The 25,649-nt window shown below is 41.6% G+C and overlaps 2 protein-coding genes across 3 annotated transcripts; both read right to left on the bottom strand.

Annotated features, from left to right (window-relative positions):
- Positions 1–651: 651 nt before the first annotated feature.
- On the bottom strand, positions 652–17,432 carry rab11fip4a (RAB11 family interacting protein 4 (class II) a). 2 transcript variants are annotated; one of them, XM_020103688.2, is made up of 15 exons: positions 17,127–17,432; positions 12,079–12,166; positions 10,882–10,970; positions 8,727–8,884; positions 8,460–8,621; positions 7,755–7,889; positions 7,132–7,167; positions 6,819–6,927; positions 6,278–6,381; positions 5,921–6,061; positions 5,350–5,431; positions 5,002–5,139; positions 4,779–4,925; positions 3,962–4,105; positions 652–3,856 (listed from the first exon to the last, which is right to left on the bottom strand). In XM_020103688.2, exons 1-15 carry the CDS (start codon positions 17,277–17,279, stop codon positions 3,740–3,742), a joined length of 1,803 nt encoding a protein of 600 aa, XP_019959247.1. In that variant the 5' UTR covers positions 17,280–17,432; the 3' UTR covers positions 652–3,739. The 2 variants fall into 2 exon arrangements, with proteins under 2 accessions (XP_019959247.1, XP_069381148.1); XM_069525047.1 differs by lacking the exons at positions 10,882–10,970; positions 12,079–12,166; positions 17,127–17,432 and adding an exon at positions 10,029–10,164.
- A 1,453-nt stretch (positions 17,433–18,885) lies between these two features.
- On the bottom strand, positions 18,886–23,673 carry coil (coilin p80). Its single transcript, XM_069525048.1, has 7 exons — positions 23,377–23,673; positions 21,187–22,267; positions 20,717–20,806; positions 19,833–19,880; positions 19,654–19,723; positions 19,457–19,545; positions 18,886–19,272 (listed from the first exon to the last, which is right to left on the bottom strand). Exons 1-7 carry the CDS (start codon positions 23,625–23,627, stop codon positions 19,225–19,227), a joined length of 1,677 nt encoding a protein of 558 aa, XP_069381149.1. The 5' UTR covers positions 23,628–23,673; the 3' UTR covers positions 18,886–19,224.
- Between the last annotated feature and the right edge of the window lie 1,976 nt (positions 23,674–25,649).

Below are 25,649 nucleotides of genomic sequence, written 5' to 3'. Positions count from 1 at the left end.
TACATACCCTGTTAGGGCTTCGCCTATCCTACTGGGATGAATCACCTCACATTCATGTATTTTGCTCTGGTATTTTGTGCCTTTTCAAAACCGCTGAGATAACTTCGAACTGCTACAATTAAAGAAGTCAATGCAAAAACAATTCCTGTAATTCTAGACCAAATCTGTTTGAAATTGTGAAAAACTTTAAGTTAAAAGTTGAATCATATTTCACTAAACCAGAATTGTGTTTCCCCAAAATTAATAGAGGACAACCAGGACAAATTCCCACACCTCCCACTATGCTCTATTGTGTGTTTGTGTGAGTGTGTGTCTGAAGGGGAGGCTCAATGACCTCAAAGCATAGGAGAGAGAGCAGACTCTCCTGCAGAAGTTGCGTGTCCATGCTGAGCGATCATTCTGAAGGTGGTCTAATCCACTTTAAAAGTAGACACACAACTCGAACAGAAAACCTGGGGCCATGCACGTCAGTTTGAGTAGAGGAGTAATCATCCCACCACACAAAAAAATAAGAGCGGAAGAGGGATCGACAGGGGTCAAGCAGCAGGTTACTCCAACCAGACACCAGAAGCAACATATGATTGTTGTACATGTTGATAAACTGGAAAAGTTTAAAATACTCTGAGGAAAGCACCACACCACCAAACCAACTTCATCATGCCAAAGCAAATTCATTTTATTTACACATCTAATTTGTACATCATCATCACATATAGTTCTGTGTGCATAACATAAGAAAAAGAAATCTGAGTGAACATCATTATTCCAGGTAAATACTTTGAATATGACACTTGAAGTGTGCTATATCACGATTATTATAATCTACAAACACATACTTTGTTATTTTGTGTCAAATCTCTCAAAGAGACTTTGTAAGAAGCTGAATGACTTGCACAAACATAGTAACTAGATTCTGTACATTTACAACATGTGACACCACAAATACTGTGCCCAAATAAAACAAACGTCAGCAGAAAAAAAAAGTTCACTTACAGTGACAGCAATGGACAAAATCATACAAAATAATATGTTTTAATTCCTCATATGCAAATGCACAAATCCTGTAAAAGAACAAGCGAATGACAGTGGACAGACTCACTTGGTGACACGTTTGTGCAATGGAGCAAATCTACTTTCATTAGTTATATGATATGATGCTCACTATGGCAGCTCAGTACTGCTCAGTCCCCGTCACACACGTGGAGTCACATTCTGGTGTGTTTGGTTAGCTTGTCTACCAGCACAGTTAAATATTTAGCTTGGTTCAGAGTAAATGAAAATAACTTACAACACTGGCAGAATCACATTTTAAGCGAGTGGGTAACTTACAGTAAGTTCATCTAAGTCATATGAAGAAATTTCTATTTTTCTAAAAACTATTCGGAAAGAATTTTTGAACAACATTTGTAAAATCTGATTTCTCACTGATTTTTAAAAGGCTAAGATAAAGTGAATGAACACTTTGACTTAAAGACACCTTGTGGAGATTATTCAACAAAAATTAACTTCAACATTCAGTGTTTTTCATCAAAATACACTGTGTATATACAAACAAGTGCATTTTGGCCATAAGACATTTGCAAAACTTTGCAAAGATTTTCACTTCTGCCAAGGGGGGCATGTTTTCAACCCTGTTGGTTGGTTGTTTTTTTAACGGCAGGATTATGCAAAAAAATAGGTTTCCTTGATACTTTGTGGAACAATGGGACGTGGGCCAAGAAAAATCGATTACATTTTGGCACAGATCTGGACAAATCCAGGAGATTGGGAGAGAACTTTATGGATCATGATGAAAAGAAACTGGCGTTTTGAGAGCTGATATTCAGTGTGTGAAATTTGGTGTTGACCCAAATAAAAAAATAGATTCAGTTTCACAAGGGTACAGTTTGTCCTTGGCATGGATATGTGCTGTACTGCCATTCTAGTTTTTTTCTAATATAATAAATTCTACATGGTTTCTTCATCGATGTTTTTTGTTGACGTTGTTTGCTGGTGAATCGCTGCCATCTACTGTCAATGCATGCAACAGTAGGCTCTGACCTGTGGCATCCAAAGTGCTCAAAATTCCACAGAATACCTTTAAGGGGATTTGTGATTGACCAAAGATCATGACACAAGTCATTTCCTCTAAGAGCTGAGAAACACAGCAGAACTTTTACAGTCATTGTTCCCGTCTCTGCTGCTCCTGCTGGTAACACATGCACATTATGTTGAATTTGTAAGTGGGCTATTCAACAATGCATGGTGTTTATCACGTCCTTCTAATGTCTTTTTTTTAACAGTACACGAAAACAGAGAAAGGTTGAGCTCTGGCGTATAACACTGAGCGATGGCACCTTTAAATACCTTCAGAAAACATAGACTGCACTGAATTGTCCCTCACAGGCTCAATTACATAGTTAATAACATTTTCATTCCCATGATGTACAGCATGTAGCGTGTTAATCATGTAGACATTCATTTGTGTTGAAACAGCCAAAGGAAAGGGTTAGAAGCTCAATCAGCTCATCACAGCTCAAAATGCAGAACTCAAGAGTTCGACACTGACCATTATACAAATCTTTTGTTTCAAGCTTCTCAAGAGAAGCAGTTGAACTTCTGGAGCACTGGGGAGAGGAATAAACGGTGGTTCATCAAGAAGCAGATCCAAAACATATCTCCACTGAAAATATCCAACTTACTCAAATGAGATAATTGTTATTCACTGAATTTAAGAGAAGTTGTCCCGCTGCGTCTTTATGATAAGCTAAGCTAACCACATCCTGACTGTTGTTGCTTCCACTGGTTTTCATTCATTCTCAACTTCCATCGTTACTCTCATATATAATCGTAGATTGGTTTGAAAAATCCGCTCAGCGTTGCCATTAAATATATATTATGATTGTGACAAATTATAGCAATCGTCATATTCAAGCAGATTTCAAGTCTCTACTAAGAGATGTTCATACCATCGTGAAGTGAAAGAAACTCATGGCTGTCTGCAAGAGGGTCGAACCTGCAGCATGACAGACAGCTTTGGCAACAGTTTGTAGTAAACATGCAAACTTTAGATCTGGATTCTGATTCAGTCTGAATCCCCATCAGAAGAAACACTACTGTGACTACAAGTGATAAAGTGAACAGTGGCAGTTTCACTGGCTTCAAATATGATAAGTAATAAAACACGGGTGGCACATGTAGCTCTGCAGTGACTGACAGACGTTTCAATATTATTAGTGGTACAGGAGGAAAACCGCTGTGGCGATGATGACACTGATGAAGAATACAGTACTGTGTGTGTGTAGCGGCATTAGTATTTACATACTGTAAGTATTTCTCTGAAGTCATTCTAATTGTTTGTTGTAAGGTTTGAAATTCAGAGTTCAAGCGATCCCCAGGAATTGATAAACTGAACCTCCCTGTCATAAACTGCGATTCATTATCTCTGACAGAGTGCTTATCGACCCCAGAATTCTGGGAGCTGTAGTATTGAACTGCACTTGATATAATCACGGCTGTTGCCAAATCAGTCACGACGGAAATTTGAAAGCCACAGTACGTCCTTTCTGAAAGTAGACCACTCTCTCCTCTTCACAGCCCTTCACCTGCATCCTCATTATGTGCTGTGCTGACTCAGCTAATGCAGCTAATTATCAGTATATAATAATAATCAGGCTAATAGTCAGGTAATGGAAGCTCGACTCAACTACAGTAACACATGTGTTTGACGTGTGTGTGTGTGTGTGTGTGAAGGAGAGATTTAACCCTTGATCTCCAGAATAGAGGGGTTATGGTCGAGAATGGCCAGAATAATTTTGTCCATGTACTGCCTCAGACGCAGGTTGATCTCCTCCTGTTCCTTCAAAGCATCTACCAGCTGAAAGAGACGGGAAAGACAAACGCATGTGAAGGGTATTCATATAAAAAAAGAAAGAAAGAAAGAAAACCAAACGTCACATCTATCCACCAGAGGCAGACTGACCTCATCTCTGGATGCGTTGTCGATCTCGGCTGCCAAGCACTGGGCCTTGCTTTGACAGGCAAACAGGTTTTTAGCCTCATACAGGCTCAGGCTGAGAATCTGAGCGTTCAGGTCATCATTCTGATCCCGCAGCTTGTAGTTCTCCTGTGAGAGCAAATGCAGACCGTATCCACTGAGAGCAGATTCTGGATGTGTGGTGTCGCTAACCCAGAAGGTGCAGTTCGGTATCAAAAGGTTCTTAATAAAACAGTCTAATTTAAAGGCGAAGAGAAACATCACCTAAAAGTAAAATTGTGCTATATAAAATGTCTCCATCCCAAATTACCTAAATTATGTTTGACAAATAGTGATGATATGGTCAATCCACTGTCACTGGGCACAAATAGATGGACTTCATTCAAGTCAACTAATCTGCTGATATTCATTTTCAGCACAAAACAGACGTTTCAATATTCCCCGCTAACTATCTAATGGAAACCTCAAAAAGCTTTTTCTGCTACGTTTTAATGGCTGACATGATACACAGTCAAACTCTGTGCGATTCATATTCTGCAGCCTTTGTATGGACTTAGGTCGAGATGAACAAACCAGAATAATATGACAAACCATGGGGAGTAAAAAACATTTTAAAGGACGAGGCATACCCTGCGCACGTGTTCTATTCATCACCCCAACCTTTACCATTAAAAGCCCAGACTGTGACGGCCAATCTGTTCCCCCCTAGATTCATAATGACACAAATATCTTTCCACACTCAATGCGAATGAAGAGAAGTGAAAGCCTTGAAAGAACAGAAGAACAAGCTGTGTGTGTGAACCTGTTTCAGTCTCTTGACTTCATGTTCCATCTCACTCTCCCTGGTCTTGGCGTTGTACTCCGATAACCCCTTGCCTTTCCCAGGATGCTCCATTTCCAGCTTAAACAGCTGCAGGTACTCCAGCTCCCGGCGCAGATCTTCGATCAGCTGCAGGGAGGAGATGAGATTAATTCCAACTACTAAACATTGTTCATGTACTTCTTTGTTCACTAGATTGCCTTGCCTCCTGCATAGACTCCTTTTCCTTCTGAAATGCATGGCGGTTGTGCCAGAGCTTGTCCAGTATCTTCCTGTAGAGGTCCATCTCATCTTTCAGCCTCAGACTAGTGTCCTCCAGCTTGTCTGTCATCCTCTGCTTCTCCTGCAAAGAAACAAATACGTTTGGCTAATCTGCTTTGTTTCAGTCGGGACTAACTGTCTGTGTTTTCTCCTTTATTTAGTAACATCTCCCTAATTTTCTAATCTCAGCGATGAACTTACACTTCATTACTCATAACAACGATGGCTGAAACTACAAAGAACAATGAATAAGTAATAAACTAGAATCATCCTTTCAGCGAGCCACACTCACCTGGTCCAGTTTCTCGGTCTGAGACTTGAGTCGACACACATTTAACTTCATCTCTCCATTTTCTTCTTCTAACTGCTGTAACCTGTGGAACACACATATCACTTTTGTATTACAACCAGCATCACAAACTTCAGGCACAGTACTCCACACTTGAATGTGCTAAATGAACGTCCTTGTCTTTCAAACATTATATGGTCAGAGGTAAAGACTGGAAACAAGCCTGCCAGTCTGACCCACTCTGTTTCTGAGGAGACCCATCTGCCTCCATTTCCTTTTCTTCTTCTATTCTGTCTCAACTTCCTGGAATTGGTCAGAAAGTCTAAATGATCCAAAAAAATGTTTTCACGCTGCAAATAAATCGAACCATGACTCAGTTTGAGCCAGAACGAGGCCACATCTTTCAGTAGGAATTCTTTTGGGATGTGTTGGTATGTTGTTGCAGACTAAACAAGGCAGGTGTGACAGAACCCTCAATCTTGAAAATGTATATGATGTGGAACATAGGAATAATCAATAGGTTAATGATGTGTCTTGTCTTTAGGATGGATGGTGTATTTCCTGATGGGGCTACCTGTTGCAGAGCAGGTCCATCTCGAAGTTTCTGTCTCTCTCCATCTTGGTGTAAGCCTCCCGGTGCCTCTTGGTCTCCTCCTCCAGACACTGGTCTGCCCTCGTCTCTGCATCCTTCACCTGCTCCTCCAGCTCATGGACCCTGGGGGGGGGGGGGGGGGGGGGGGGGGGGGAGTTAACATATGCTGTGTTTAACAGTGCTTGAGATTGGGTTAGATGGATGTGTATTATTCTTAGATAGTCATCTAGACATGCAAAGCAAAGAGTTCAGATTTACTCTAACAGAAAAAAGCACCTGTGATTTGTGTGTGTGTGTGTGTGTGTGTGTGTGTGTGTGTGTGTGTGTGTGTTTTCCTACCTGTGGACTAGTTGTGTGTTTTCGTGTTTGAGTTTCGACTTGAGGTCACCGTTTGCCAGACTGTCACTTTCCAGCTCTGTCACCTTCTTCTCCAAATAACTGACCTGAGGGAAACAATCAAGCCTTTAGCTCGTGAGGCTGCAGCTAGAAAAGAGCGACTTTTGTGTTATACAATTTGTATCATAAAAATTCCTACAGTCTCAGCTCCTAATGTGAGGGTGACAATGTTGAGGTTCAGTTCGCTTTAGGTCTCTTGCTTTAATTCCACTATCTTATACGTAACATGTTAGATTTCCCCTCAGGCTAAGAGGAAATAATTCTATATCAAAAACCCCGGATCATTAAAAAGAATCATCTGACTTTAGCTTCATATTCACCTCACACACATACAGTGGTATTTAACTCTCAGCGAGAAAGCGAACAAGCGTTCTTCACAAAATGTCAAACATTTTTTCAAATGAATATACTGTACAGAAACTGCATGGTGGAACTGAGTAAGTGTGGCCCCATGTCATGTGCAGAAAGGGTAAATGGTGTGTACTTTCTCTGTGATGTCAAGATCACAGGAGTCGATGCTGTCTGTGAACAGATCCTCTGTGCTGCTGCCCTGACTCGACCCAAACACGCTGTGGTTGGCCTGGAACAGCTGACTGCAGAGAGGAGAGGACACAGTGGAAACCACAAGCACTGTTATCACTTTATCACCCGTTGAACCAGCTGAAGATGTGTTTTCGGAAGCTGCTCCTCCGTCACAGGTCTCTAAACATCATGCTGCAAAATGCTGAAGCCATCACTCAGACTCACTGCAGCAGCTTTATTGTAATGCTCATTAGTGGGAAGCTCAGGATACTCACCGTCCAAATGCTGTGCTGGTGATCTTTCTGTTAGGGCTGAAACAAGGGAGAGACTCAGTCAGTCACACACACATTCCACCTCATGTTCCTGCCACCACTTCTTAACACAGATACACCCACTTCCACCAGTACCTCTGCCTTCAGTGCCAACACTGTTCCTGTACTTCTGCTGGCTCTGATTAAAACATCAAGGCTCTGAGGCTATTATCAGTGTCACAAACTCCTGTGATCTACTTTGCATATTCTTTAACCAAAAGACAGCTCTTTGTTGCTGCGCTGTAACTCTCACAAGCTGCTTTCAGACATGCACTGAACTCCAGATAATCTGTGTAAACACAAATGTTCCAGTAAGAGACTCTGGAACTTCTTCAGAGTTCCACTTGTCAGTCCCCGAGTAAAAACTCTTTTATTTCTGACCCAATTGGGCAGATTTACTCTAGATATCATGTCTGAAAACGGCTACATAGAAGAACTTACAACCAGTCACTCCACCAGACTGGGATGTGGTTACTATAGCGACATATTAGGCTCCCCCTTTAATATGGATACAGCATCTAATGCTGAGAATGAATAAAAGTGTGTGTGTGTGTGTGTGTGTGTGTGTGTGTGTGTGTGTCTGTTACCTGTTGGCCTTGAGGTTTCGAAGTCGAGCCTCCAGGTCATTGAGCAGATTCACTTTCTTGCAGCACTGAGAACAGTAGATGTCCAGCAGCTCACTGTTATATAGTTGCCGCATTTTCTGGGGCGTCTGCCCAGCACTGCAAATACAAAGAATATAACAATTCCTGTGAGATAATTCCAATACCGATAACCATCTCCCAGGTTCAGTTTTAGAGGCCATTCAACCTCTTTACATTTAATAGTTAAAACCTTGCTTTTTGATAAAGCTTATAGTTAGAGCTGGCTCAGGACGGCCGTGGATCATTATAATTGTCATTACTGCTCCCTTCATCTGTGTCAGTTGTAAATATTGTTGTGTTGTTGATGTGCTGTGTTACACGGGACATCTATTGCACCTCTATCTGTCCTGGGAGAGGGATTCCTCACATGTGACTCTCTGAGGTTTTTTTTTTGTAGTTTTTGCTCTCTCTTGTTGAGTTGAGGGCAGAAGTAGTTACACCTTGTTAAGTATGAAAATTGTGACCTGTGATAATGAGCTTTACAAATATAATTTGAATGACTGATGAATTCATGTTTTGCAGCTGTAAGCAGCTTTTCCGCTCCCTTTCTCCATTACATTGTGGGAAAAAAGAAAACATTTGCTGAAAAAAGGCTAAATCAAACAGTGGGTATGTGATTTAGATCGAGCACAAAGCCAGACCACCGACCTCGAGGGAAGCGAGGATCCCAGATCTGAGAAGCCATTTGTTCGGTTGTCTTCTTCAGGGCAAGGGCTGCTGGGAATGAAATCCACATCCTCCCCCTCACCGTAGTCCTCAAACTGCTCCTCACCAGAGATGACGGACGCAGACGCCGAGCCAGCGAGTTGGCTTGGGTGGGATTAGAAATACGACAACAATGATGATTGACAAAGTCTAAGAACAACCAACTAACCGACCCTAACTAGGCCTCATCCCCCCTGATGTGTGACTGACCTGTCTTTTCTTGTTGGGTGCAAAGAGTCCAAGCTGTTTTCAGTGCTGCTGTCCATGTCACACTCCCCATCAGCACCACAACCCTCCCTGTACACACTGCATTCAGGGAAGGACCGGGTGCACATGATCATCGGAGTGGGCAGCCTGGCCTCACCGTTCTACACAAACACAAGAAACACAAGAATATCAAACACTTGTGTGTCAGCAAATGTGTTGAATAGGAAGAGGGACAGGAGTTTGAATATTTGTATTGTGTGCACATTTTGCAAAACTACAGCACGAGAAACCAAAGATATCTCAGGATACTGAAGTGCAGACGAGGTTGATATAGCATCATTATACTACAGAAATTCAAAGAAGTAATAAGTAATAACAGTAAAGGCAGCATTCAAATAACACCTGCTTTTTTATGTGTGTGTGGTGAGGCTTCTGGGCTCTGATGATTTGTTTGGTGTGAGTGGAACTTGCAGAAATGTATTAAACTAATATCACAAAAGCTTGAGTGACGTGAAATGATCCCTACAGTGGTCAAGTCAATGTCAAATGCCACTGAGTAAAAAGATGTGGGATCCGGGAAATCACTTTCGATTGGAGTTTTTTGTTGTTTCCTGTAGCAGAAGGGACGTTAAAAGGGCATTTGAAAAATGTATCATGCAAATCGCGTAAGGGAGGAGAATGCCACTCATGCAGCCAATGACTCATACCCACAGTTTTACTATTAACTTCTGAGTCAAAAAGGAACAGAGAGATGTGACTCATTCAAAAATCATTACATAAATTGTAATTACAGACATTCTCTGACCTTAACCTCTGCAAAACAAGATTTGCAGCAGTTTCAGATGAAAACTACCTGTGGTGACATTCAGGTTAGTTCAACAGAACATGGCAGCCTGGCATGACCTAAAACACATGACCACAGATTCTGAGGACACAGAAATAGTGATTTATGTTCTGTTTAATCCTGTTTTCAACTTTAACCTGCAATTGAACTGACACAGCTTTTTTCTCTTTCTTATTTTTCCCCTCACAAAAGCTGCAGCACAGCAGTATTTCATTTGATGTGGTATCATTAAGTATGTTTTGAACAGATTAAATAAAACTATGGGACCCTTGTAGCATTTGGCCTGGATGATCTCCTGGATTAATTTATCACATACAGCGTGGGATGTAGCATGCTCCAGATCAGTCTGTTATTAATTATGCATGCCACTGTCTGGCTACACCCAATTGATGGGCCATGGCAAGGTACACAACAAGTCTCACTCTTACAAACACACATGTGCACATGCACGCACACCTTACCAAAAAAGTGTGTGAGCCACATGTGCCAGGTCCAGTCCAGAGCCAGTGTGTCCTCCTAAAAACCACTTGGCATCCTTTATCACAAAGGTAGCACTGAGATACACAGAAATCCACCGTCCTCCTGAAGCTTGACGGCTCCGTGTGTTGAAATCTTGAACAGAAGCTTCTCTCAGCACAGCTCAGTCATTTATATTCGAAAACAGACTGATGCTTCAGCCGGGACAAAGCCACACCTCCGTCTCGCTCACTGGGTGCAGCCCACTGGCACGGTGCTGGGTTGTGCTGGATGGGCGTGCCATTTAGATGTGACACGTGCTGTGTGTGTCAACTGGTTCATTCTATGGTATCTCATCCCAACAAGGACCGCTACCAACGATTCTCTTAGATTATCACCCATCATTAGCTAATGAAGCTCAGGGTCGCAGTCGTCACCTCATATACCTCAGCACACCATTTAAAAGGGTTCCCCCACACACCACTACATAACAAGCAGCCCCCCACCATGGCCAAATGGAGAATAGCTATCCTCTCTCGCGCTCTCTTGTTGCTAAGCAACAGTTCAGTAAAGTTAATCTCTAGCAGACATCAGCAGTCTTGTACCGCAACATACACACAGTAACTTGTGATATTTTGCATATTTAAAGATATTGTTGTCATTTATGCTGCTGTGCATAGTGGAATCCAGACATAGCTTCTGTAAATGGAGGCTCATATGAAGGCAAATATATCTAGAATTACTGTACTGCCATTTTAAGCCTCAGCCAACCAGTGCAGTTTCTGTGTGTGTATAAATATATATATATATATATATATCCAAACTTAGACAAAAAAATTCATAGAGAGCTGACTTTACCTGGTAAACATAACCATTGTCTGTGACAGACGGCTGGTTGGAGCTTGCACTCCGAGGACCCACAGCCATCTTCAGAATCTCCTCACAACCTGGAAGAGAGAGAGAGAGAAAAAGCAATGGCTTAAATAACATCAAGAGATGCTTGGTGAAATTCTTTCCTATCAGACAAACTGTCAGTTACACCTGAACATACAGGGAGGGGGTGTGGGGGTGGAGCGTAGGAGCTGTTGTGGAGTGTTTAATGATCTCACTGATTCACAGTGGTTCTGAGAAAGTAAGGCAGCCGGGAACAATAGCAGAGCATAGAGTAACCCACAAAAAAGTTGCGTGATAAGTAAAAAATATATATTTATTCAGACTCCCAGGTACAGTGATAAATTAAATAAAATGCGGGTGTGCAGGCAATGAGAACTAAAGTATTTTTTTTCTGGAGGAATTACAACAATTGTGATATATTTCTAGCATCTAAATAAGCTTATATGAAGCCGAGTCAGCGGCCTTACGTCACCACCTTTGACCCTTCACTTCTCCTCAGTGTCACTACAGACACAGAACTAGCAACTGAATCAAAATGGATGATATAAAGACACAAATAGCGAGTTGAAGGCGCAGGCTAGCTCAGCACATTGTCAGTGAGGAAACACACTAACAGCTGCAGGAGCTCAGACAGATACTTTTCCAAGAACTCAGCATGTGTGTTAAATCATGCGTGACGGGTCGGGTCACGGGTCCAGAATTGACTTTAAGATAATTGTGGTATTTTGTAATGTACATACAAAGACAAATGAAACCAAAACAGGTCAGATTTATGGAATATTACACCGTAAGTCCAAATATCCACTGTCGTTTTGGTTCGGAGGAGGGAGCTGGTATCAGCTTAAACTCATTTTACTCCTTATGTCCTTCTTTTAAGGCGATAAAGATGATGTCACTTTCAGAAAAGTGCTGGAGGAAGATTATTCCCCAATATTCTCTCATTTCGGGGAAAACACGTTGCTTTATTGTCAAGAGTAAGACAAGGGGATAGATACCATTCACAGTCACATCTGTAAAGTGAATGTGAAGGAACAGTTACTTAGTTTAGCACAAACACAGGACAAAGATGAAGACAGCTCAGCTGCCTCTGTCCAAAGATCACTTACCAGTGTGTCCACAGCTTATTACACACAGACTAAATCAAGTACTTGGCTTTCTTACCTTTGATAGCAAACACTCCATGGCAAAAGTCTTTAAAGTTGATTTTCCCATGAGCGTTAGGATCCAGATGTCTGGTCAATGCCTTCACCTGCAAGAGACAGAAGTCAGGTAAAGTTAATTTCATTTATATAACACAAAATCACAAATCTCAGCCCCACATGTCTTGATAATATGGACATATGAGACCTGGCCTTTTTTCCTGAGTGATCAGCTCTTTCTCAGGAACTCTATGACATTTGAATTTCCCTACGGGGATTCATAAAGTATTTCTGATTCTGATTCTGATCACAAGTGGACAGCTTTGAGTGCAGGACGCATTTTATACCTGATCACTCAGACCACATTCAGAAGTGGTCTGGGACGCATTCTGGTAGCGTGAGGAGAATTGTGTCCTGGGCCTAAGTGATTTTGTTCAAATGTAAAGCTATGTGCATTGATTCCAGCCCCTGCTGGCTCTGTTCTCTCACACTGACAGACACTGTATAGTCAGTCTGGCTAAAAACAACATCATTTATATTCGCAAACAGAAATGAAGTATGTGTTTATCCATCTAGAGATGAAAACTCTCAGGATGGATGTTAATACCAGGCCTGAACAGGGCCAATGATGCAGGTATCAGTAAACGCAGTATGAGGACAATGATCTTTATTGAACATAATTCTCTGTATAAAAATATGCTTATTTCAAATGTAGCATTTTCCTTTTTCTGTCTGTCTTTATTCTGTCAGTAGATGGAACTGTCTTGGCAACATGAACAAGGACTGCACAGCACATCAGAAGAAAATCATAGCTACTGCTGAGTGATAGATTGGTAAGACCTCTAGGATGCAGTGGCTTCAGTAATTATTCAGAGCTCTTCATAAAATTGACATTTTGTAGACATCAGTCACTCTACACTCAATAACACATTATTAAAAATCTATTCACATCCTGTGCTGTGATATTACAAACTGTGTTCAGGTTCATTCTGTTTGATTTAATCCTCCTTGAGATGAATCTTGACCTTTAGTGGAATTCAGATGTGGCAAAGTGAACTGACTGAGAGGCACACACCCCTGTGTGTATGTAAGGTCCAACAATTCACTGTGCACGTCCGGACAAAAACCAAGTTATTACGTCCAGGAAACTCTCTGTGGACCTCTGTGATAAGACTGTGGTGAGGCATATGTCAGGACAATGGTATAAAACTATTCCTAATCCAGGATGACAGTGACCTCAGTAAGGTTGCCATCTGGGGAAACTGAGTAACTGGTACAGGGCCTTGGTCAATGAGGTGACCACAACATAAGATGATCCCTAAAGGAAAAAAAAACACATCATGCTTGAGTTCCACAAAAGACAATGACCAAACAAATACAGAAAGATAAGTATTTGTATGGAATGCATCACGTGTGCTCTGATAAACATTGCATTTGTACTGTATTCATCTCTAGTGAATGTGTGTGTGTTTGTGCACAGTAGGAGCAGAGAAAAACAAGAGGATTAAAGATCTTATTTCATAGTGAATGCTGCAATCTGACAGTACAGTGAACTCTCCAATCACACAACCACTCACATCAGTTTCTATGGTGATGCGAACTATCTGATGAAATACATGTAAATACAGCACTGGTGCAGAGCATCGGCTCATAGGCAGTTTTCAGTAGCTTGTGGATCATTCCATTACTTAATCACCAACCAGTCTGCTCAGACTCCTTGTGAAGCTCTCATCGCCATGGTGACAAAGAACACAGAGAAGAGAGGAGAGGAGAGGAGAGGAGAGGAGAGGAGAGGAGGACGATAAAGAAGTACCGTCCTTTTAATACAGCTGAGTTATTTTTAGTGATGCGCTCTGGGTGTTCAGCCGCCATGACAGCTTCAAGGAAAATCCACACTCTCGGTTAGATATCATTTATGTGGAATGATCGGTGCAGTCCTACTTGAGGTGACACTGCTCGCCATTTCAGGTACAGGTACAACGATGTAACTGAGGTATTTGGTGGTTGTATTTATGCATGTAAAAGAAAGCTTGTGTATTTGAAACCAGTGAAGTGCACAGTTTTTGCCACAGTACTACAAAGATTGAGCGTCATCATATTCTCTACATCATTGCTTCCAACATCCCCTGATTTCTAACACATGGATTCAAATAATTGGGCCCAACAGGTACAGGTACATTCAAACAGCTTTATTTTCGTTATTGTTTTTGGCCTCTTCAACACACACACACACACCGATGGCAGTAAAACTACCAGGGAAGGTGCTGGTCTGACCATTATGCTTTCACAGGAAGAGCTGGGGATCGAACCAGCAACCAACTGTGATTCATGGACACCTCACTTTTCATCCTGAGTCACAGCCACCACCCAATTTGGGATAAGACAGATAAACTTGAAACAGCAGCATCTGAAAACTTGGCTGTCAATGTTAACACAGTAAAGCCCATTTTCCACTCATGAAAAACTCCACTAACATCTGGCCTCTGTCTGCAATGAACTCAAATGTATTTGCAGTCGACACAGGTTTTGGAAACAAGATTGTGCCAATTTGGAAAGATGGTGAGATGAGAGACCACCTCAGGTTTCTGCGCATTTGTGACATCAAACATGATGCACCAGGGAAAAAACAGAAAGATAAACTCCTCTACTGGCAACAGGAAAGGAGTCAATTGCCTTTTTACCCACGTATATCACAACAACATCTGCTAATGTTGGTGTAAAAGAGGTAAAAGAGTGTCTTCAGTGTGTTTATTTGGACAATGTCTGTATTCAACAAAGTCACTGCTGGTTGGATTGCATGATGTACTGGAAGTGATCAAATCTGGAGACAATGTCAGCATACACACATCCTACAATTACATCACACATAAAATAATCTGGCCTTTAACAATTAAATGCTCCTCTAAACACTCTCTAAACAACCCATGAACCATAACAGAGGATTTAACTGTGCAAACACCTCTACACAGAAATCATTCCAAACACACTGGTTAAGACCTTGAGTTTTTCAGCAAGAACTTTTAAAATAACCAAGATCTATACAGTATATTTGGCTTCAAATCCTTAGGCTGTGATGTGAAGCTATCATAGGAGGCATTCAAACAATAAATGACTCTTGATGTCCCAGGATCAGTCGTACAGAAAACGTCCTGGAAGAACCTGGACCTGGGACAGTATGCTCTCCTAGTATGTTAGTGTTGAAGCTGCATGTTGCAGCTGAACACCCCTCACCTCACCCTCTCCTTCTAAACATGAAAAAGAACCTGTGGCAGCTTCAGTTGTTATAAAAACTCAAAAGGTGTTTAGTTTGTCCAGTCTGGACTAATGTAAAAAACATGGCGGCCTCCGTAGAGAGGGTCCCCTCCATGTAAATATAAAGTATTTAAATATAAAGGGCCTTTTCTGGGGTAAAGAAAACTACAATTCATACAATTTAGATGAAACAAACTAGTGAAAACATCATGAGGATTATTCTACATTAAATTTCTGACAATAGTTCCTTTTCACCTAAATCTTACACACTGGACCTTTAACCCAGAGTACACTGAAATCTAATCCAGTCATTGGTAGAAGCATCTTAGGCAGAAATGACAGCTCACATCTTGTTGGTTATGTCTCTCTCTAGAAGCTCTCTACACCAAGATTCAGGGTCATTTATCCCATTCTTCAGGACGGATCCTCATAGGTCCATCTGATTGGATAAGATTGGATAAGCATCTTGGGCTGACATCTTCAGGTCTCTCAGTAGATGTTGAAGATACTATTGATTATAGCCTTTTGCATAGACTGATTGGGGAAATGCACTTTAATTTAAAATCTTTTCAGTGGCTGTTGATCGACCGGCTCATGGAGTCAGTCACGAAGTGGAACACACAGACAAATAAGTGAAGTCTGATTTAAATCTGATGACCAAAGAATGCTCATCTTCCAAAACTGTTCAATTACAACTGCAACAGCATCACTCCAAACCCTTAATCTGCCACGGCTACAAAAAAAGAGGTAAATCCTCGGCAACAGACAAAGCAAGGCACTAGTCAGAACAAATCAGGAACCTGGATGTCATGAGTCTGCATTGCATTATGGTCGCTGAGGATTCTGGGAGAAGTGAAACTGCCAGTGGTAGAGGATGATAGCAGTAAATTTAGTGGTATCATGCAAAACCTTTTGAATTCAAATACTGCCTATAGTATGTGTGAAACAACCCACAGTGACCTACAACCATGGAAACGTAAAGCCATTTACCACTTTAAAAACAGTATGGCCAAAAGCCTTTGTTCTGATATTATCAACCACATAATAACCACTGATAACAAAACTAAGTACTGACTTCATTTTAAGTGAGGGTGTGTTAGCATTAACGTATCACTGTTAAGTCGTCTTTACAGCTGGAAAACAAAACATCATCAATAATTAACGCAATATAATTTCCATCAATATAGCAATATAACAAAAGTCCAATATTTTATACATATATCATCTATCGATATCTTGCTTGTGCATTGTGCAAACACAGTGAGGAGGTTTAACACATGATTGATCGAGCTCAGATTGGAGTGTTTATCAAGTGTGTCTTTCTTTCTCCATGAAGAATCATTTAAAACCACAACTTTTCACTCTGGAGCAAAATCAGTCTTGAAATTTGAGATAATAATGTGACATTTATCATGATAATTATTCTATTTATTATAATTTGCCATATCGTCCAGCCTCAATGTCGATACCAGTGTTTTCCTTCCAGGTTCAAATCAGAAAAAAACGATATCTTCTACAGTTGTGAGCCTGATGTGTTTGCAACCTGCTCTTCCTCTGGTTCCTCGTGTTTAAATCACATGGAACACACAGGACACATGTCGGCTGGATGTGGAGGAAGCGAAATGACAGATCATCTGTTTGATCTGGAACAGCAGCCTGACATACCCGCTGCTGGCTGGCGTGAGAGGGATGACACACAGATTCACTGATTCAAGGACAGGTCGTGTGTTTAAAAGCACACACTTGTCTCTGATGGACCGTGTGGAAGCCAGTTTGAGCACAGGACGCGCGGGGGGAAGCTGTGGGCTCCGGTCTCACCTCGTCTCCTTGTCCGAACTGCACACCGAGGTCCACCAGGTGCTCCACCCGGATGAAGCCGTCAGCATCCTCGTCACACACGTCAAAAACCTCCTTGAGCCTCCTCAGGAACTGCAGCAGCTGCTCCTGGTCCGGGAAAACGTGGCCTTCCATTGCAGTGCGCGGCCTCGTCGAGGGGAGAACCTGCGTGTCCTCGTTAGATGGACGGTGAGAGAACCGGAGAGACGGCGGACACCATCGCTCTGCTGCTCCGAACAAACGCTGCGGCCGAGACCTCAAGCCTGTGACGTCAGCAGCGTCGCTGGCTCGGGGGGAAGTCACGGAAAAGAACGATGCGCTGCGATTTGGAGACGAGGCGTTTACGTCACAGGCCAAATGCCAATTAATAATACAGGCGTGTTCCCACGGTAACCACCCGTCACTTCCGGCTTCCCACAGTGCAATATTGTTTTCCAGACTCCTCATCCGGCCCACACACACCTGAGGAGGGGCGGCACCTCTGCAGTCATCCATCAATCAGTCATCCATCAATCAATCAATCAGTCAATCGATCAGTCTTTAAGTGTATAGCCCATATCCACAAATCACAATTTGTCTCGTGGGGTTTAAAGGGATAGTTCACTGAAAAATGAAAATTCCCTCATCATCTACTCACCACTATGCAATGGAGGGGTGGGTGAAGTGTTTGAGTCCACAAAACACTTTTGGAGTTTCAGAGGAAAACAGTGTTGCAGGCAAATCCAGTATAATTGCAGTGCATAGAGACTCCTTCTTCAACAGACAAAAACTGAAAATGCCTCCATGCTGCATCTGTGGTGTCATCCGAGTGTCTGTAAGCCCCCGTATTCAAAATCGACTCGTAATGAAGTAATTTACACCAAGTTTTAAGTCTATTATTATTGGATTTGGCTGCAATGCTTTTTACCCCTGAAACTCCAATTGTTTTATGGACTCAAACACGTCACACCTGAGTAGATGAGTGAATTTTCATTTTTCGATGAACTATCCCTGCGATATCCTCTGTCCTTATACCTCAACAAGAGTAAGAAAATCTACCAACAAAAACCCTATTAACAGGTGGAAAAGACATGAGGGATCCGTCCCCCAGGACAAAGATGCTGTGTAACTGAACACATCAACAAAATAACGGAATTTACAGCATTGATTAGAAGAAACAGTTTTTAACATAATGGAAAAGTGTGTTAATGTTTAAAGTACTTATCCATAAAAAATGTCTAATAGAGATGAAGGGAGCAGCATTGACAAATGAAAAGGGGAGTTATTATCAGTAATGGTAGAGTAGACGTATTGTATGTCAAGCAGTCTTGATGTAAACATAGCTCATGATCAGCTGCCACCACGATTAGGATCAGCTCCTGTTTGCCAGATGTGGCCGAAGGTGTCCTGAATTTCTTTTGTAATATTAGGGCCCATATTCACCATTTCTCACATGGGCCGCTTTACATTCACATCCAGACTACACCTTGCCGAGACAAGAGAGTTGTCAATGACACAGCCACATCTGTTTTGGGCCCTGGTCACTCTAATGTTGCATGTCATCTGTTCAACTTCATGTTAGTATAAATATGTTTTACATACTAACTGCAAAAACATTGCTATTACCATGTAGTAAATACAGAATTAGGACATTTTGAAATGTTATGCATCTCTTGACTTATTATGACTATTTTGTATCTCTACCATCGCCACCATTTCAACTGATCTTTTGTAGTGATAAAATAATAATTTACATCAAATCTAGTTTTGAATCGATTTTTTATTAGAAAACAGTTTAAACAAGACTGATATCCACTGTCACATCATTGTATAAAAAACAAAAGCAGTGTGTCCCAACCCTGGAAACCTTCATATTAAAATAACTCTAATTTTACATCCGAACACATTTTAAATGCAAGAATTTAAAAACTAAAGGAAAGGGGATATAATCAATCTTAATCATATCCCTTCCAATATCATATCCTTTAGCTAAAATATATCATGAGGAAATTTTACTCCCAATTTAACTTGAAATAAAGCAAATTGGATAAAAAGGCGTATCCTTCTTGCAGGATCAGGTGAATGTAAAACCATGTCTGATTTAAATGATCAGCCTTGGTTCCAGTAGGGAATCCCACCGCTCTGTCACCTGTGGAGGAGAAGAAAAGACGCTGGTTAAATAGATTTTCTCCTGTTTGGATGATGGGTGAATGAGCTGACTCAGAAGAAAAGGGCCATGAACTGGGCTCACAGACAAAACAGTGTCTTTGCATTCCACTGCTTGTGCTAACAGCCTGTGTCATTGTTACAGTAGCTACATTGCAAAGGCTTACCCAAGCACCTCTGGACACAGCGTACTCTACGCTCTCCGAGCCATCAGCGTTCTGATAGACCAGGTCGAACTTTCCGGGCTCCACAGGAGCTGAGAGAGATACAGAAAGTGACGAAAGGAGAAACGACTCAACTTTGCAAGGTGTCAAAAAAAAGTTATTATTAAGAAACATTGTGTCAGTGGTAAAATGAGCCCTACCTTGAGAGGCATGAAGGAGTTCCAGCTCAATCTGTTTGGTTGTTAGGTCGAAGCTCACAATCTTTCCCTCCTAAAATGCACAGTAACATGGTTGGCTTTATGGTTGAGACTGACTCTCTTCAACCAACTTTCTGACACCAGTCATTTTAGATTATTGCAGCAGAAATGATTCCGCTCACCTTGTATTCTGATATTTCTGGTGTATAGTTCTCACCAAGCTCCAGCAGCTGTGAACACAAACACACAGGATTGGAAAATAACCTTACAATCAGCCACAGTCTTTAACAAAATATGAATTAACACTGCTGCTTTAAATGTAATGATGTGATCTGTGTCATGATGAAAGAGACACTGTATCATTGTTCATCACCACCTGCATATATTATCATATCCACCACATCATCATGATTGCAAAGGAACTGTTCTCTCACTCAGGAGTCTGGGACAGACAGACGGCAAGGTATGAGCTGGTGAGTACTGTACTAAAAGGTTCGATATATAAGATGGACATAGGCAATGAAAAGCCTTTAAAGTAACCAGTCAAATCTAAACATCAAATCTAAAACATCTGAGTGTGAAGAGGCGTAAACAGGAGCAATGTGGTCTCATCTCTTGGACTATCAACACATCATATGCCCTGACCATTACTGTCGTGGCTGAGACAGTCTGCTGAGACATTCAGCTGAGACAGTCTGCTGAGACAGTCTGCTGAGACAGTCTGCTGATGCTTACAGTCGTGCTCTGTGCAGATGAGGGGCACCTCGGGTCAGTGATATGTACTGTGCTAGTGTACGGTGTCTGATGCTTTCTGTCAGTTACTGTCGTACGTTAGAATTTGCTTACTGTCCGAAGCGGCGGAATGAAATGAGATCAGTTTCATCAAAGTGTGTTTGTCTGTTCTGCTGGTTTGCAACAGGTGCTTTCTGATCCTGTTCCAGTGTCTGTGTTCATGAATCAACTTTGGTTTCCTGCTTTTCAAAGAATCCCTCTTGACTCTGCTTTGTCTGTGTTTTTCCAAATCAAAATGACACCTGACGAGTCTCTGAGACGAAAGTAGACTTACCTTGAAGGCAATCCTCTGCCCCACCGGAGGGGGGGCGGCCAGCAGGGGCAGAGAGCTGTAGTCCTGTTTGGGGCCACTCTCCACTCCATTCTACAAACAGAGACATGCAGGAGACATTACACAGTATTTCAGAATGGACAGGTAATAGAATAACACACATTGCTTGTGTATAACTGTTCTGCCAATGATAAAATAATTGGACAGAGGGAGGACTTATGTATTTTGAGATTTTAGTCATTTGATTTCCAAAAGTTTGGCGAAAACCCTCCCCTGAATAGTGCTTGTCCAATCATCGCTAAGCAAATATAATCAGATTTTTTTGGGGGGGGGTAAAATAGTTTACTAAGACCATGGTAATTGCTGTGGAAACTCAAGGAGTTCCTGCAAAGATTCCTGGTTCCAGGGGAAGGTTCCTGTGGTCAGAACAAGGCTATAGATGTATAGGTGGGAGCGTACACATGCAGACAAACCTGGACGACCACTGACTTGTTGCTCAGTGAATCGGTCTGGTAGCTTGGCTCCTTGGATCCATTACAGCTGAACTCAAAGCTGCCAGTCTGACCTCTGACGAACCCTCTACCTTCACCCCGTCCCCTGTCTCCATGACCACCACGCCCGCTTTTTCCACGGGTGCAGCCTCTCCAAGGTGACCGAAGCCCCCCCACACCGAACCCTGGAGGCAGCATCGGTTTTCGGATGACCAGCTGGATCTCCTCTTCCTGGTCTGAGTTACAAGGCTCCGCGACTTTGCCAACAAGAGGCGGGGCCGCGCTGTCAGCCTGCGTCTGTGCACAGGTTGTGGACTGCGGTGTGGAGGACGCCTGCTGGGATTTGGGTTTGTTGTTTATTCTGCTTTTTGGAGATGAAGGGGTCGAAGGTTTGTTTTTTGCTGGGACTTTTTTGACGCTGGGGGCCTCATCGGAGGAGGAATCCGTTTCTGAAGACGATGAAGAGGCAGGTCGTGATTTTGTTATGGCAGGTTGTGATTTTGTTATGGCAGGTTGTGATTTTGTTATGGTGGGTTTAACGACTGGATGTGCCATGAAACTAGCAGAGGTGGACGCGGGTGTCTTGGGGGCTGGTTTTGGAGCAGGTGCTCTTTTGGGAGCTTCATCTTCATCACTACTGCTGCTGCTACTGGAATCTGAAGAAGACGCTGTGGGCTTTTTGCTTTGTATTTTTCCTTGTGCTGCTGGGGGCTTCTTGGGTCTTTTAACTGGCTGCTCAACACTATCTGAATTTTGTTTTGTGGATGGAGCTGGTTTGGGGATGGCAGCAGGGCTCTTTTCCTTGGCCTTCTTCATCTTCTTTTTCTCTGCGTGCTTTTCTTGTGACTTCTTACTCCTCTTGTCCCCTGACGCCTGTTTGGCCTCACCCTTAAGACTCTCCTCGCTCCGTTTTTTCCTCTTCTTTTCCTTCCAGTCCACACTCTCTTCAGTTCCTCCGGGCCCATCGTCCTCTTTGGGTCTCTGTCTCTTTTTACACTTTTTACTTGATGTGTCTGGAGAGCTGCTGTGACACTTCACCGGGGGCAGATACTCCACCTTCACCCTGGAAAACAGGAACACAGTATTAAAAGAGACCGAGGCAAATCTTTTACGTTTATAATTTCACAAAAAGCAAAGGAAGTTATTTGAAATTCTTAATGACATATAGACCTCAGGACAATTTGTAAGATGAACATAAGAACAGATTCTTAAAAACCAAACTTCAAATATTTCACAAGGAACTGGGTCATTACTTCTTATCGCTGAAACTAATGGAGAAGAAGAATGCTGTTAAACTCTATTGAAGAACTTCAGCCCCTCTGATAAAGAAAGATCTTCTTCACTGATGTCTGATGAAGATGGCTGAATTTCTATTCGGTGTTCACACAATTACAGTGAATTAAACAATTAGCTCGATGAGCCTCATGTCATTTGACGGATGCTTTTATCCAACGCTACTCACAATTAGTGAATTCAACATCTATGAGGGGCCATTTTGGGGTTCAGTATCTTGCCTGAGGACACTTCGACATGCAGATGGGGAAGACTGAGGATCGAACCACCGACCCTCTGGTTGGAGGATGACCACCCTCAGTTGTCCTTACTTGAATATATGAGTACAGGGATCTGTATACAGAGACGGTTCTTGGCCTACATACTTTCAACAACTGTTTAAAGGTGCAGTGTGTAGAATTTAGAGACATCTAGTGGTGAAGTTGCATGTTGCAGCTGATAACCCCTCACCTCACCCTCTCCTTCCAAACATGAACCTGTCATGAACCTTCAGTTGTCATAAAAACTCAAAAGGTGTTTAGTTTGTCCAGTCTGGAATACTGTAATAAACATGGCGGCCTCCGTGGATCTGACCGCTCCAGATGACAAGATAAAGCATGTGAATATAAAGGGCCCAGTTTAGGGTAAAGAAAACAACAATTCATACAATTTAGGTGAACCATCGCTAGGATTATTTTCTATTCAATTTCAAATAGCTCCCTTCCACCTAAACCTTGCAACCTTTTTATGTTGTCCTTCCCAGTTCATTCCATCCTACTTGTGCTCTCTTGTTCTCTCTCGGGCTGTTCCCTGTTCAATGCCATGCTTGATTTGCAGTGTATCTCTGCAGGGGCCTGTTAAAGAGAGGCTCCCGTCACTGTTGATGAAAAACGCGCGCACCTGACGCTGTCGTTGTCCCGCACCACGAAGATGTGCTCCGTGTGCGGCAGGTAGCAGTCGTCTATGAAGAGGCTCAGGATGGTTCCGGAGCTCAGCTCGAACTTGTCCCTGATGACGCTCTCCAGATCCGCCACCACGCGACACGCCTTCAGGTCCACGAGCAGCCAGCTCATGCGGCAGTGCATCACGGCCGGGGGAGGGTAGTCGAACACCAGGCGCACGCGGATGAAGCCGTTGCTGTTGGCAGCCATGACTCCACCAAACACACACCGCACCGGCGCTCCACCGGAAACAGAAAGGACCGCTTTTCCGGTCAGGTTTTTCACAGCAAGAGCGTTGGACCCTTGAGAGGTTTATCGGTCTCCTCTTCAACCTTTGAACACACACACCGGAACAAGTATCAGCAAAGGATTTACAGTTTTCATTATGATTGTTATAATTATCATAGGTATTACTGTTGTTAACGATCAAATACTGTAAAATATAATCATCAAAACCATAACAAAATGTAATCGATAATAATGATAAATAAAATGCAACATAATGGCTAATATGAAATCCTGTTTCAGTGTATATATTCTCCTCACCCTGTAAATATTCTGTTTACAATGTGAATTATTTATGTTCTATTTATATCTTTATATTTCCTTGCATTCACATGGCATGTTTAATTATTTATTAACATTATTGATGTCTATTTTTTGCCTGTCCTTTTTGCTGCTGCAACACAGCAAACTTCCCCATTGTAGTTGTATAGTAAAGGATTATCTTATCCTTTCGTATTGTATCGTATCATATCTTATCTTATTGCATCATATCATATCTTATCATATCATGTTGTATCTTAATTTAAAGGTTTTTGATTGCCGCTATATACAAAATTGAATTTACTGTTATGCCACGTATTTAGATCTCAGTCTTGATAGAGCAAAAAAAAAAAATCTTAGACAAATTAGAAACTGTCTTTGTGTGGTTGCAACTAAAATGTTTGTGTGCCCTCTTATGATTCTCCATGTTGTTTTTACCAGCTCAGATCAGACTGGACAAGCAGGAAACAACCTTCTCAAACCACTCAACTACAGGTACTTAATAAATAATAATACATTTTCTTTCTTAAATTACAGTTGCGTTATTGAAATATGTTGACGATGATTATAATGGTTTTACACAAATAATGTGTTACTTTAAAACATTCAGCTCTGGTATGGGGACCTTTCCTGAAATACTTTGAGAACCTTAAGTCAGTTTGAGGTATCTGCCCCTCTTTCCTTTCCTTTTTTTTTTTTCTTTTTTTTTTCTGTCAGTTACAGTATCTATATCTGTCATTGTTTAAATTTGCTGCCTTCTAATTGTTTACCATTATTTATTTATTTATTCACCTTTTCTTTTTCTATATATATATATATTTTTTTTTTTATCTATTCATCCCGTTTGTGTGTTTATCTATTTATTTTATATTCTTATTATTCATTTATTTTGCGACTCAATTCTTGACTTCCAGCAGTTCTTTACAACACTCCAGGAATAATAAGACTTCAAGAATCATGGTTTGTAGGTGTGGTTAGTGGGAGGGGTGGGAGGGGAGGGATGTTTATGTCTAAGTTGTATTACTCTGAAAAAATGTACAATGTATGAGCATGTACGTATGTGGGATGTGATACATGTAAAATTCAATAAAAATATTTGAGACAAAAAAACATTCAGCTCTTATTCTGATGGTCAAGCGCTTGCAGGAAGTCGTCATTTTACCTAACCAGCTTTCCCTTTAACTCACTTTCCACACTGCCCTCTGTTGGGGTGGAGTGGTCTCAGAATATTGGAAAAGATTCTACAAATCTGTGTTAGTGTAAATTCACAGTTTATTTCTGTAGTTATTTGTTTGTTGTGCTTGTGGTAACTTTTTAAAACCAATGGTTACAAATACAAACCTTAAATAAACCAACGTATCAAAGGTTACACGGTCTGCGGTTGATCCAGCATTAAAGAGAAACAAAAGCAGAACACTGAAGATCATTTTCAACGACATCACACGAAACTCTGAAATATTGCAAACTTAAAAAAGCACAACCTCTCTGAGTGTTTATGCACTTTCATTTCAGACTGACCACTTGTGTGTTTATTCTTTTCTCTTTCTTTGTGTGCATGAGTGTGTTGTGTTATATACTCTGCAGCTTGCTAGTGTTAGCATCCGTGGCTTTATTGTTAATTAAAACGACAATAATAATGATAATAATAATAAAAAGTTAATTTCCAACTGTGGCAGAAAGAAAGAA

The sequence above is a fragment of the Paralichthys olivaceus genome, chromosome 5 (assembly GCF_024713975.1).
Source record: "Paralichthys olivaceus isolate ysfri-2021 chromosome 5, ASM2471397v2, whole genome shotgun sequence".
In the NCBI taxonomy this organism is placed as follows: Eukaryota; Metazoa; Chordata; class Actinopteri; order Pleuronectiformes; family Paralichthyidae; genus Paralichthys; species Paralichthys olivaceus.
The sequence above is the reverse complement of the archived record's forward strand: the minus strand, read 5'-3'. Positions and strand labels throughout refer to the sequence as shown.